General features: G+C 28.7%; 2 protein-coding genes across 2 annotated transcripts; both read right to left on the bottom strand.

Annotated features, from left to right (window-relative positions):
• Positions 1 to 4974: 4974 nt before the first annotated feature.
• LOC120160293 lies at positions 4975 to 5393 on the bottom strand. Its single transcript, XM_039170707.1, has one exon. It carries the CDS (start codon positions 5307 to 5309, stop codon positions 5103 to 5105), a length of 207 nt encoding a protein of 68 aa, XP_039026638.1. The 5' UTR covers positions 5310 to 5393; the 3' UTR covers positions 4975 to 5102.
• A 5059-nt stretch (positions 5394 to 10452) lies between these two features.
• Positions 10453 to 13960, bottom strand: LOC120160553 (secretory carrier-associated membrane protein 1-like). The gene is made up of 12 exons (XM_039170952.1): positions 13922 to 13960; positions 12820 to 12879; positions 12644 to 12715; positions 12393 to 12414; positions 12176 to 12298; positions 11871 to 11933; positions 11681 to 11774; positions 11400 to 11445; positions 11239 to 11306; positions 11026 to 11074; positions 10822 to 10887; positions 10453 to 10726 (listed from the first exon to the last, which is right to left on the bottom strand). The coding sequence occupies exons 1-12, from the start codon at positions 13958 to 13960 to the stop codon at positions 10640 to 10642; spliced, it is 789 nt and encodes a 262-aa protein (XP_039026883.1). The 3' UTR covers positions 10453 to 10639.
• Between the last annotated feature and the right edge of the window lie 280 nt (positions 13961 to 14240).

The raw sequence follows: 14240 nt of genomic DNA, 5'->3' as shown, positions 1-14240 counted from the left end.
TATGTTATTTTATATTTTACTCTTAACTAACTCTAAATTAATAACCCTAAATCATAATCTCTAAATTCTAAATTTTAATTTCTTACTTAAATCTCTCTATTTAGGGTTTTAAGTGAATATAGGTATAGAATGATGCAATTGAGTAATTTTGAGAGTTAAATTGATACGAAAATACAATATGGGAGAAAATAATAAATTGAGTTTACTAAAATGACAAAAATTACCCTTTTGCCTTAACTTTAGAGTGGTTCGAGTATTAAAGCTTACACATAATATTTTAGCGTTTATTATCAAATAATTAAGCCTTTAGAACAGATAGTGCTACTTATAAACATCCCAGATTAATAAAAAATTAATATTAAATTATGGTTGAGTTTAAGATAATTATTATAAAGTTAAATCATATATTATCCCTATATTTTATCAAATAAAAAGGTATTTACATCAAATCAAATTGATATATTTTTAACTTTAAAATTCGAGTTAAAATTATATTCAAATTAAATAAAATATCATCAAATATTAATAGAACCGAAATTATATGATAATTTATAATTTTCATAGTAAATTTAAGACGATAAAAAGTCAATCTTAATCTGTTAATAATTATCCCTAATAGTCACACAGATGAAACTGATGAAATATTTAATAGAATAACTGATATATTTATTTTTAAAAAAAATTAATTAAGTTTAACCGATTTCTTAATTTTTCTCTGTTTTATGAACCGAAAGGATTCAAGATTTATGCTAACTTATAACATTTAATATTACATTTTTCATAACAAAATTAAATATTACATTAAATATGTGTAAAAATATTACTTTTTATAAAATATTAAATTATTATAATATAATACTTTTAAATAATCATAACATTGATCAATTAGGTTGGTTCAAATGATAAATAGATTGATATCACTTAAACTAATCTCGAGTTTAAGTTTTGTGTGAGTAGAAATCATCACTAGAAGACTTACCAACCAAGCCCAAATGCGTTACAACGATCGATTTAAATCTTTAATCAGGACAACGCTCTAAAATAGAGAGGACAAAAAAAATCATAACATTAAAAAAATCTTTTTTGTCCTTTTTTTTTCTCTTGGGCAGAGTTGGGGGCATTGGAACAATGTGAGGCCTGGCCCACGAAGAAAGCTTGAATATTCATCCTGTACACGTGGCGATTTCCTATTTGTACTGATATTTGCATGATATTATGAATCCAAATAAAGTATCTTATTGAATGTTTTAATTAAATGAAGAATATTAACATTTTAAATAGTTAATTATATCTTTAAAAATGAGTTCATTACACTACATGTCCTCAAAGTATGATCCTCGTTTTAAATTGGTCCCTAACATTTAAATGTTTCAATGTCATCCATAAATTGTGATTATCATTCTAAACTAATTCTCAAACTTTTGAACATTTCAATTTCATTCTCAAACTATGACCATCATTTTAAATTGGTCCACAAACTTTTTGAACATTTCAAATTTATCCCAAACTATACATGTATACTAATTGGATCCTTTTTAATAAAATCATTAGGCCAAATTATATTATTATATGTTTGAAAAAACAAAAATTAGGTTAAAATATGGTTGAAACTAACTATAAATTTGGATGGATTTGGGATGAAATCGAAAGATTCAAAAGTCTAGGGATCATTTTAGAAAGAGAGTCATAATTTATGGATGAAATTATAATTTTGAAGAACTAATTTATAATGGAAGTTATAGTTTGGCTTGAAATTAGGGGTTGTCGTCTATTATCTAAACTGACTTAAGTATATTTAAATATATAAAAAACAATTATATTATTATATTAAATTAAAAATTAAATATATTAGGACTACATGAATCTACCGCGGAGAGTGTATGCAAGATTGATTGAAGGAAATAAGACATATAGGGTTAATAGAATAATTATGTCATAGGATATCTTAATTTAAGGTTAAGAAAAATTGGAAAATAGGCGTAATTGAAAATGTTATAAAAATATAATATTTTCAGTTGAGCGTAATTTAAAATGTTAAAAAAGTTAATATTTTAAATTGTGCTCAACCAAAAATATTTTACTTTTTGTAACATTTTTTATTGTGCTTAATCCACGCCGTTCTTTAATCTTAAAATAGACAAATATCCTGGGGGCGTTTGGTTCACAGAATATAAGATTATCTTTGGGAATAACATTATTGTAATGTAACATTACTATGAGAATGTTGTATTATCTTGTTTGGTTTATTTTGCAGGAATGTAAAATTACAATGTTTAGTTGGAGGAATATAATATTACTTGGATGCATATTTTACCAAAACTAACCTTGTGATATATTTTTTAAGTTAAACTTTAATATTAATTTATAAATATTTGAATAAAAAATAAACAAATATTTTAATCGTTATGCAATCTAGCTTTTAAAGAAAATACATTTAATATATAATTATTATAATTAGTATATTAAATTAATATTTTTAAACAATTTTCATAAATATCATATTTATTTATATATAATATAATATAAAAAATATTATGGTGTTGAGTGGATAAAGATATTTTTTCAATATATAAGATCCATTTTTAATAACTAAAAATTAAATATTATTTTAAATAATTAATTTTTATAATAATATATTTTTTCATCCCATAAAATTATAAATAGTAATATATTGAATATTAAAAATTAAATTTTTTTTAAATTTATTAATATTTTAATAAATCAAACTTTCTATATATTATTATTATGTTTATAATTTTGACTAAAGCACAAAAAATAAGAATCGAAAAAAATCATTATAAAAACGAATTCATTAGTCCAAAGTATTCTTATCCAAAATGATAAGAATTATATAATACCTAAAAAATTGAAGATAATTATATTCTCACAATTTTAACTAAAAAATACTACTATAGAAAATTAACTGACTCTATTCTCCTATGTAATAGGGTAAGGGGAGGTAGGATAGTAGGTTGCCCCCAATGGCAGGTTGAGAGCAGCTTCCGTGGAAGACCTCCGACAGTCAGAATTATGAATTATTCACCATGAGACTCGATCCCACGACCACAAGATTAAAAGCCTTGCGCTCTACAACTGAGCTGGACGGGTAAAAAAATTCCTAAATAATAAATTTTTCGTTAACCAAACACTTTTCCGGGAGTTAATGTGTTGGAGAGGGGACCCTATTAATCCAGTAGCTGCCAATTGATTTTGGTGATACATACATAGACCATAGATGGAACCGCCGTTGTCCTTTGTTTTCAACCCTCACCTGTGAAGCTTTATTAATTTATTATCTAACATGCAATAAAATCAACACACAAAATAATTCATGCGCAATTCCACCGAGAGCATTAAAACTTTTTTATGCAAAAAAATGGTTAAATATTTTATTTTAATATAAAAATTATTTACAAATAAAAATAGTTAGTTAATAGTATCGTTTAAAAATAATTTTAAATTATTTGATGTTGAACATTCACACTTACGCCATTTATGATGTTTGAATTTAAAATATCAAAAAATAACAATAATTCTTTTATTACTAAAATCACTTTGTTCGTGCACATAGATAGAGTATAACTGAGATATTAATATTAACACATTATTATAGTTCCACTTGAAAAAAATAAAATTTAATTCAATAATAATTAAGTCGAGTTCAAGTTATCAGTTAAATTAAATTTGAGTACTATAATTTTAATTTAAATAATTCGTGAAACTAATAGAGTTTTTTTTTTGTTAACATATATTTTAAATATTTATGTATTATTAAATTACATAAATAAATACTTAAATCAAGTTTAAACTTAAACTTAAGTATAAATGAATTTTTTCGAACACAAGTATAAATGATCTTATTTGTGAATATAAATGAACTGAACACACATCTATTCATATTCGTTTATTTTTCAAATGAGTATAAAAATTTTATTTATATTTATTTATTTAACTTAATAAATGAATAATATACAAATGATTTATTAAACGTTCTATTCATATACGCTGGACAATATACAGGGGGAGGGGACAAAGCCAACCCAATAAATAAATGTTGTGAAAGCTGTAAATTAATCTGGCGCTGTCAATTAGCTGTATAACTCGAAAAATATTAAATTAAGAAGCCCTTTTATTTGAGCTTCGGTTGCTTTTCTCCTGCACCGATATCTAATTTTGTACGGCTCTGTTGTGCTGTATTCAATTCCTCAACCGCTAGCACTTACCACCGTAAAAGTAAATAAATAACTCTATCTGTAAATTTCATTACTGTGTGAAATTTGGAATTATTTCTTCTACTTTAGTTTATTAAAATTTTCTTTATATGTGATATTGTTTGGAGATATATATGTTATCAATTGGTTGTTAGGATGATAGTAGATGCTTAACAATGAAAATTTAGAAATGGATTAGGGATGATAATGAGTTGCATTAGATTAAAATTTTAGTAATTTGATTTAATTTAAGTGGTATATTTTCTTTACTTGAATTTGTGTTTAACAAGATTTCATTCAACTTCATGTCGCCATTTTTATTATCGAAATGCTCTATATAGGATATATCTTATAATTATAGTACATTTTTTCTCCATTTAGATATAGGGTTTTTTTGAATGAGACTCGTTAATGGTTGAGTTCTGCTTTTGTATGTATTTAACTCAATAAAACAATACAAAACTTATTTTTCAAAAAAACAATTACAACTAAAAAGAATTTTAGAAAAAGAAGTATTATAATAATTATATCTAAATATATTAAAAAATTATATTATTATCTTGAATTGAATCAAAGATTTTTTATTGTAAACTTGAACCGATTCAAACTCACTCTTTACAAAGACTCAACTCAATTCAATTTGATTTTTTAAATGATCTTATAAGATCAAAATGGGTCGAAATCCTTTAAAGTTGGATCAAATTGTCATCATTATAACAAACATATCATTTCATGTCAGTAAAAAAATTATTTAATTTTTTTTTAAAAAAACATTTAAACTACACGATAATTTAAAATTTTAAAAGATGCCACCATCCTCAACGCTCTCTCGATCTATATTTGATGAGATTCGAACTTTGAATCTGATCAAAGTCCTTCTCCTACGAATTTTTACCGATAAGATCGAAGAATGGCTCCACAAAAAGTACAAATGATGGCCCTCCAAGATTTCCAGTAAAACGGAACGTAGCAAAACCTGGTGGAGGTCTTCATGTCGGCGACGCTGGCTCCTCCGCCGCACCGGGAGCAAATCCCCGCCGCCGGCTTACTCGTGTTCACTTTCCGCGTCTGATCGACGAGAAAACAAAAGAACACCATGACTTTTGGTAGTTGGCGGTGAATCTATGTGTGCTTTTGAATAACAGTTGGATGTTGGAGCTTTAAAGAAGAAAGAAAAGCTATTGAGAGTTCGGAATTTTAATCAAGGATTGTGAAGGGCCAGTTGTATATATAAGCACGAGAGGGGCTGAGTCTGTTCGGTTTAATTCCACATTATATATTAATTTTTATGGTAAACTACAAAAATAGTCCTTCGACTATATGCTGATATTTTTTAGTCTTTTGACTATTAAAAGTAAAAAAATAGTCACCTAAATATTTAATATGTTCCAAACTCGTCACTTTCTGTTAAAAATTGATGACAGTCTGAACTGGATGTCAACATGCTGAATGAGATATGATAAAATATGATATCAGAATCTCAAAAAAATTATCATATCTCAGTCAACAAATTAACATATAACTCATAAGGTTGTTCAATTTTTAACGGAAAAGGACGAGTTTGGAATATAGTAAATAATCCAGTGGTCATTTTATAAATTTTAATAGTCGGGGACTCAACAAAGAACACTTTATAGTCAAAGGACTATTTTGTAACTTTTAATAGTCGAATGACTCAACTAAATAGCACCCTCTAGTCGGGACTATTTTTATACTTTACCCTAATTTTTAAAATGAAAAGAAAAATCGAATCGAATTATATAAATTCAGTTCATCGATTTTTAGAAAATTTAATATATATATATATATATATATCAATTTATCTCACTAAATTAAGTGAAAATATTTGTTTTATATTAATTTTTAATCAAAGATATTTAAATAATAATGGTAGCTGGATCCTGGCCCTGCATATCTCGAGTTGAGAAAAATGCTAAATAAATAATAAGTTGGCAGTTGCAATCTATATAATGGTAAAAATGTGGTTTTTCGTCCCTCTACTAATGTTTTATTTTGGAATTTAGCCCCTGAAACTTTGATTTATCCTATTAAATCTCTCTACTTTTATAATATTGTTGATATAAAATATCCCATAAATCATGAATTATTGTCTCTTTAAAGTTAGAGAACAAAACTTAAAAAGGTTGTACTTGTTCTTTAACAACAATTAAAGAAGACAATATACTCACATTATCAACACGATATATATACTCTAATAAATGCCATTAGTTTAGTCCAAATGATTTAGCACCATTAATTATTTTAGTTAATATATATATATATATATATATATATATATTTAAGAAAACTTTCTAATACAAAATAGTTAACGTCATTAAATATTTTAATAAAAAAGACATTATAAAAGTAGAGGACCAAATTGTGTCATATTCAAGTACAAATGTTAAATTCTAAATTTAAGCAAAGTAGATGAACTAAATCCATAATGTGGCATATATATATATTAGATGATGATATGATACAATTTTAAAATGTTACTAGAAAAATCAATTTTATAGATTATTTTTTTAACTTTAGAATTAGGGTAAACTATATCAGATACCACCAAACTTTAGGTGTTGTATTGTTTATACCATTGAACTTTCAATTTTACTAATTATATCATTGAACTTTGATTTTCGTTTCAATTATACTACTAGGTTGTTAAATCGTTAAAACCAAATCAAAATGACATCGTTTTGGTGAGGTGTCTATGTCGACAGTCATCAGCCACATCATCGTGTCATTAAAGATTTAACGGTTTAGTGGTATAATTGAAACGAAAATAAATCAATGTTATAATTGGAAAAATTGAAAGTTCAGTGGTATAAACGATACAACATCTAGAGTTCGGTGATATCCGATGTAGTTTGCCCTTAAAATTAATATAATAGCTATCAGTTTGCTTAGGAGCTAAGAGAAAAAGATACCGCGTGCTGTGCCATTAATAATTTGTAGTTACTTGTTATTGGATAATATACACAATATTCAAATTAAAAATCGTTTTTTCAATGTGCCATGCCTAAATGTCTTTGACCAAGAAGAACAAATACATAGATAATTTGCTAAATTCCATGTATTCATAATTTCGAAAGTGAATCTCAACTCGCGACGATCAACATCCAACCACCTTATGACTGTTTCTATTATACAATTCAAGGAATGTTTTAATTTAGTTATGAATTCCCATATGTATACATGGTAATATATGTATGTATATTTCAATGGCGGCACAAATACATTCACACTACATGTTTTTTCATGTCACTATTAATAGAAGAATCAATGCTTCCTTTGATGTTATTTGAGATTAATTTAGGTTATAATTCAATTAATATTTTGTGCTTTTAATATAAAATTAAATGTTTACACGAATCAAGTTTATTTTGGTGGTCAAATGAATAATTGTTATTTCTAGAGGTTTTAGGTTCGAGTATCGAGACTATAGGGTATTTGAACGTTTATTGTCAAAGAGTTGATGCAATCGCCTGTAAGCATCATAGATTAATAAGAAAAATTTAAATGTTTAAAAATATATGTAAAATTAATAAAATCTTATTAAACTAATGAATATTCAAAGATGATGATTTCATTTATGCTATGATAAAATCAAACAAATTAGATGAACCCGTGATATAAAAAACATTTTTATATCATATCCAATTCAATTTATTTTGTTTATTTTTTTATTAATCTGAGATGAGTATAAGGTGATATTTGTTTAAAGATAACTCTTAATCTCTTGACATTGAATACTCATATATTTGATATCTATGGTGTTTAAACTCGAATCATCAATAAATAACATCAATTCCTTTAACACAGAGGCATGTTATGGAAATATAAATCAAAATTATCATATTTGGACCATCTGCCAATCCCTCTAAATTATGCTATCCTTAAGTAAGTTTTTACTGGTTCTGATTCACATCTTAAAATTTATTTCAATTAATATTGATCATACAATACCATATATTCATTTATGTCTAAAGATGTAAATTCGAATATTTGAAAATGTAATTATGTAATTAAGAATTCATAGAATAAGTGGTTAAAAGTTTTTAGTTGACAAATTATATATTTCTTAAATCGTAAGTTTAATATCAATCAAAAATAAAATTCCTCTTTCCCTCTCTTAAAAGTAAGTTTAAAAAAATAGTTAATTACATCATATGTCCTTAAAATATGTTCTTTATTTTAAATTGAATCTTAAACTTTTAAGTATTTCAATTTCATCCCTAAATTATGAAAATAATTTTAAATTAGTCCTCAAACTTTTGAACATTTCAATTTCATCTCCAAACTATGACTTTCATTCTAAATTGGTCCTTAAACTTTTTGAACATTCCAATTTCATCCCAAATTATATGTATATACTAATCACATCCTTCATTAATAAAATCATTAGGTCAAATTATATTATTATATGTTTGAAAAAAAATTAGGTTAAACTATGGTTGAAACTAATTAAATATTTGTATGAATTTAGGGATGAAATTGGAATATTCAAAACTTTGGGGATTAATTTAGAAAGAGATTCATAGTTTAAGGATGAAATTAGAATGTTCAAAAGTTTAAGGACTAATTTAGAATGAGAGTCATAGTTTGAGGATAAAATTAAAATATTGAAAAGTTTATGGATTAATTTAAAATGAGGGTCATAGTTTTGGGGCATATGACAGATGTTAATTGACCCGTACACACTGAAAGTGTACAATTATATATACAAAACATATTATGATTCAATTACACAATGTAAAACTCTTTAGTTATACACAGATTTAGGATCATCAGATGAGTGAAAATAGATGACCGAAATTGAATCTTTTTTTTTCCAGTGAATAATTTCTCATATTCTATTGTTAATCTCATTCATCTATTTTCACTTATCTAAGAGTTCTAAATTTGTGTAAAACTAAAAGAGTTTTACATTGTGTAATAGGATTTTATCTCGTATATAACAAGTTAAATATGGAAAAAAAGTTATAAGGTGGCGTTTGGTTCGCATGAATCCCTTGGAATTAGGGGGAATTAGGGGGAATTAGAATCCAATTCCACCACTTTCCCATGTTTGGTTCAAATTTTCCAAGGGAATTGGAATCCCTCATGGCTTCAACTTTCCATCAAATGAGGGAAAGTGAATTCCATCGATTCTATGATGGAATTCAATTCCCTTGTTGGAGGGAATTGAAATTTGACCATACTACCCTCATCAATCTATTGGTAACTTATTTATATATTAAATAAAAATATTTTTTTATTATTTCGGGTTGGGTCGGGTTTCTAATTCATATATTTGGGTCGGGTCGGGTCGGTTTTTTTAAGTGTGATATTCGGGTCAGGTCGAGTTCGGGTTTAGGGTGAAAAATACCCGACCCGAAAATATATATAATTTTACCTTTTATATTTAGGGATAATTACAATAATACCCCTCTATATATAATTTTTTTCAATTAAATCACTGTTTTTATTTAATAAAAATATTTTTTTATTATTTCCGGTCGGGTCGGATTTCTAATTCATATATTCGGGTTGGGTCGGGTGAAACTTTATTTTGGTTGGGTAGGGTCGGTTTTTTTTTAAGTGTGCTATTCGGGTCGGGTTCGGGTTTAGGGTGAAAAATACCCGACCCGACCCAAAAAATATATAATTTTACCTTATATATTTAAGAATAATTACAATAGTACCCCTATATATATATATATATATATATATTTCAATTAAGTCAATGTTTTTATTGAATAAAAATAATTTTTTATTATTTCGGGTTGGGTCGGGTCGGGTCGGGTGAAACTTTATTTTGGTCGGGTCGGTCTCGGATGGAGGTTCTCTTGTTCTCGGGTCGGGTGGACCAAAAACTCGACCCAACCCGACCCATGGCCATCCCAAATTGGAATGATTTTAACTTATGATGTTTATTAGCATAATTTTTATAATTTATTGAAATAAATAATCAATCAATAAAATTAAAATTTAATTTTTTTAAATTTTTTTATAATATATTGCTACATGTAATTTATAAAACAAACTAAAATTAAGCAAAAAAAAAAAAGAAGAATGACAATCCTATCATTTTACATTAGTGAAATCAAATTCATATGACATGTCTGCGAACCAAACAGAATATGAAATTGGATTTCAATTCAATTTCCTGCCAACCAAACAGAATATAAAATTGGATTCCAATTACTGACAGATTTCAATTCTCTCATAAATATTCTAGCGAACCAAAAGCCACAAGATTAACCTGGTGGAGGAAACCGGCTTTTCTCAATGCGTTGAGAAAATATTATGCTCAAAGAACATATCAATGAAATGATTAGGCAATGAAGGAACCGATGATTCGAGCAAAAAGATAAACAAATAAGTGAATGAATTGATGGTAGAAGATACTCAAGCCAACCTACAATGCAGCCTGGTGATCGGAATCATAGCGCTGCTGCAACGGCTTTCTTTGCGGCCTCGCGCTTTATTTCCGCAGCTTTACCGCTACGTCGTAAGTACACTAAAACTTGCTGCGGAATGAAAAGAGAAGACCGAGACAATAAGCGAAGCCGAGCAATTTCGAATGAAAAGGTGATGAAAGAAAGGGGATTACAGATTACCGAACCTGAATAACCCAGATACTAAGCAATGATTCGAGGCAAAAGAATGCGAAACCGATGAAGTAAAATATCTTCAGCGAAGCATGAACATGTCAAGCCTTACTCGGAGGTGCAACGAACAAGTATTCCGGTATAATTCTACACATGGATACATCGTAAAATCGGGATCCTGAACATAAACTACGGCATCGTAACCGCATCAAACTTACCCCGGTTGATGCACTATATCTGAAAAGGCTTATTGCAGGCATAATTCCCCTGTACGAAAAATTACAAGCCATAAAGACATCAGTCATAAATTACTTATACGCAAACGAATACGAGATTAAAGCTGTTCCTACAAGCGTAGAACTGCAGAATACGGATTGTGGCCGAATGTTCCGACGAGCAAACTTTCATAGGAAGGAAAAAGGTTAACTTACGTTAGAGAGTTCCAGTCGAAAAGAAATGGAGGAGTAACTGTAGCAAAAACACAGAAGGCTATATGGAACTGTAAGGCAGAATAGAAGAGTCAGAAACGAGGGGAGTTCCGACATCTTTTCGATTTCTATAAACAATTACAGTGAGAAAGCTGTAAGCTTACCGGGTAAAACAAGAAAAACCATCCAAAATTGAATGAACTATCAGTCCTGTAATCGAACAGACATATAACTATATAAAATCATACTAAAAATTGAGTGAACCTAAGTGTGTACTGCAAGTGGCATTTCCAAAACATTAGCTGAAGTGAAATCTTTGAAGAGTTCCAGGCTATAGACACTTAGAAGATTGCTGTAAATATAGATTGATAGTGCAGATTTCTTTTAGCATATATTGATACTACTTTAAATGTGAAACTGATATAGAATTACCGAAAAGTGGCACCTCATGGCACGATATAGCAGCTGATACCACAAGAAGTAGGCTCCAGGAACCGCATTTATCAAATAAATAATGGAAAGTAACCAGATTATTGGACCTGGAGTCAAATAATATATGCATTCATAATATAATTAGAAACACCAAATTAACAATAATGATTTAAGTACTAAAATGAGTGACTTTCAGGTTCTACCTTGTCCTTCGATCCAGGCTGTAGTAACAGCTATTACATTCCATGTAAGGCACAGAAGCAAACCTGTCGATGTAATAGAGAACCGTAACAATTTAGCATTCAGACATTTTAACTAAAAGGCTCACCTAAGGTTTATATGTGAAAAAAGAGAGACAGAGAGGAAAAACATAGAGCAGAGAACGATGGACTGAACTAATAAAAGAATCAAAAACTAATTCCAAGCAGAGTCCCACTTAAAGTTTAAACTATTGAATACAGAACCTATTTGAGTTATTTCAAAGCAGAAAACTTTAATCTTAACTCACCTAACAATGTCGTGAAAGCAACATATTGCATATGTTGTAGGTGGATGGGTATTTCCTTTGAAATGTTGTGATGAATAATAGGAAAGAATGGCGGCCAAATTTTCTCCTCTATTTCTACTCTAGCTGCCAAGACAAAAGCAAGAATATATGGTGAACTCATATTGGTAATGCACAAGCACATTAAGTCTTCAATAATAAAACAACAGGAAAAACAAACATTGGGCAAGTGCTTCCTCCTTCTCAGTTCCTGCATGATAAAAAGATGACATTAAACTAAAATATTTTACAAGAATTCACATAGAAAGAAATAAATTAAACTAAAATATTGAATTAAATTGATAATGAAAAAATTTTGGTTTTGAATTTTAATGACATGGTGCCAGTAATTAAATTGTTTTTGTAGAAGTGTATAATTGAAAATGCAAGTCTGAAATGCATGAGTATCTTGCTCATGTATAAACAAAAAACAAGAATCACCTCTTCTCGCCTTTGCAGTTCAGCCTCTTTTTCTCTGAGTTCCTTCTCCTTTCCTTTTAAACTCTACAATCGATGAGACAAAAACAATGAAAGAGAATCTTATGCTTAAAGAGAATGTTGAGAACCACCATGCATACGGAACTATTATCTGGAAAGTTTTAGGAAACCTTGGCAGAAGTATCAAGAGGAATATCTATTGGTGCAACACGTTCATAAGATTCAAGAGTCTAGAGTTTTTTAAAAAAATTAATTAAGAGAAGCACAAGGAAGATAGTTAGCACTAGAAAGGATCACCAAATCATGCATACAGAAACACAACTCATATGCAAAACTGCATGCAAAGATATGAAAGTAAGCAAGTCACACCAGAAACAGTCAAACAATTACACTGCAAGAAACATTACCAAAATCATTCCTTGCAAATTTCGAAAAATAAGAAAAGAGTTTCGGTACCACTACCATTACTACTAAGAGTAGCAACCACCACTAAGACCACTAAAAGTTCGAGGCATTTCCCTGACCATATTCATTAGCATCAAGTCAAAGCATGACCATCAAGAGAAAACCAACGGTTTGCTTTAACCAGTCATCACAACCAACCTATTCATTATAGTCTTATAGACAACTAAATAAGTGCTCAATATGTTAACCATGCCCTATCTACCAGTATCAAACCTTTTGCAGATAGAAGTAACCGGACAATTGTAGGAGAAATGTACTTACTGTACCATAATTGTCAGCCTCACTTTTCCTAACTGATGGATTATGCAACAAAACAAAACCGAAACGCACTCGTCACGGTGAGCCAAAAAAAACAAGAATGAAGAAGTCCACAAGCTAAATCACTATATTCACCAAAAAGATCCATGAAGCTTATTTATCTTGTTCTACTAAAGAAAAATCAGTCTTAAATTCATATTACTTTACTGTTTAAAACGTACAGCTCAGAAAACAGCAATACGAGCGTCTAAACAATCAGTTTCTTTCGATTCGTATCTTATCAATTCACGCAAAGAAAGTGAAATCAAATAAACATAGTCACCGCTAGAACTACATTACGAAACACAATAAATTCCATCCTGAAACAAACTAAATACTGGCATCAAAAATGAAAAACTAAACAGATCTAACACTTAAGCCAACCCATCATCTAAATCTCGCTAAAAAGGAAACAGAAGAACAAAATTTCAAATCCACACTAAGACGTTTCAATTTGTAGAAAGTGAGATACACGGATACGTAAAAAATACGTGAGTTCACGGAACTTACCGAGAAAGGATTCACCTCGTCCTCATCGAAAGCGCTCATTGAATCACAAAAATGAAACTACTTACACTGAAAACAAAGTAAAACAGATTAAACAACAAAAATAAAAATAGAGAGATGGATTCAAATGAATTGGTTGATGTTAAGTTTATTTTTGGAAATGGATAGTGCGTCTGTTTGTTTGTAGAGAAAATATGGAGGAGAAAATTTGGCGGGCCGCGGCTGGGGTTTTTAAATTATAGTTGAAAAACGGGCTTTTTTTTGGGCCAATTAGTGCTTGCTTTGCTAGTAATATGATGATATTTGTTTGGTTTAATTATTG

The sequence above is a fragment of the Hibiscus syriacus genome, unplaced genomic scaffold (assembly GCF_006381635.1).
Source record: "Hibiscus syriacus cultivar Baekdansim isolate YM2019G1 unplaced genomic scaffold, ASM638163v2 tig00111392_pilon, whole genome shotgun sequence".
Taxonomy (NCBI): domain Eukaryota; kingdom Viridiplantae; phylum Streptophyta; class Magnoliopsida; order Malvales; family Malvaceae; genus Hibiscus; species Hibiscus syriacus.
The sequence above is the reverse complement of the archived record's forward strand: the minus strand, read 5'-3'. Positions and strand labels throughout refer to the sequence as shown.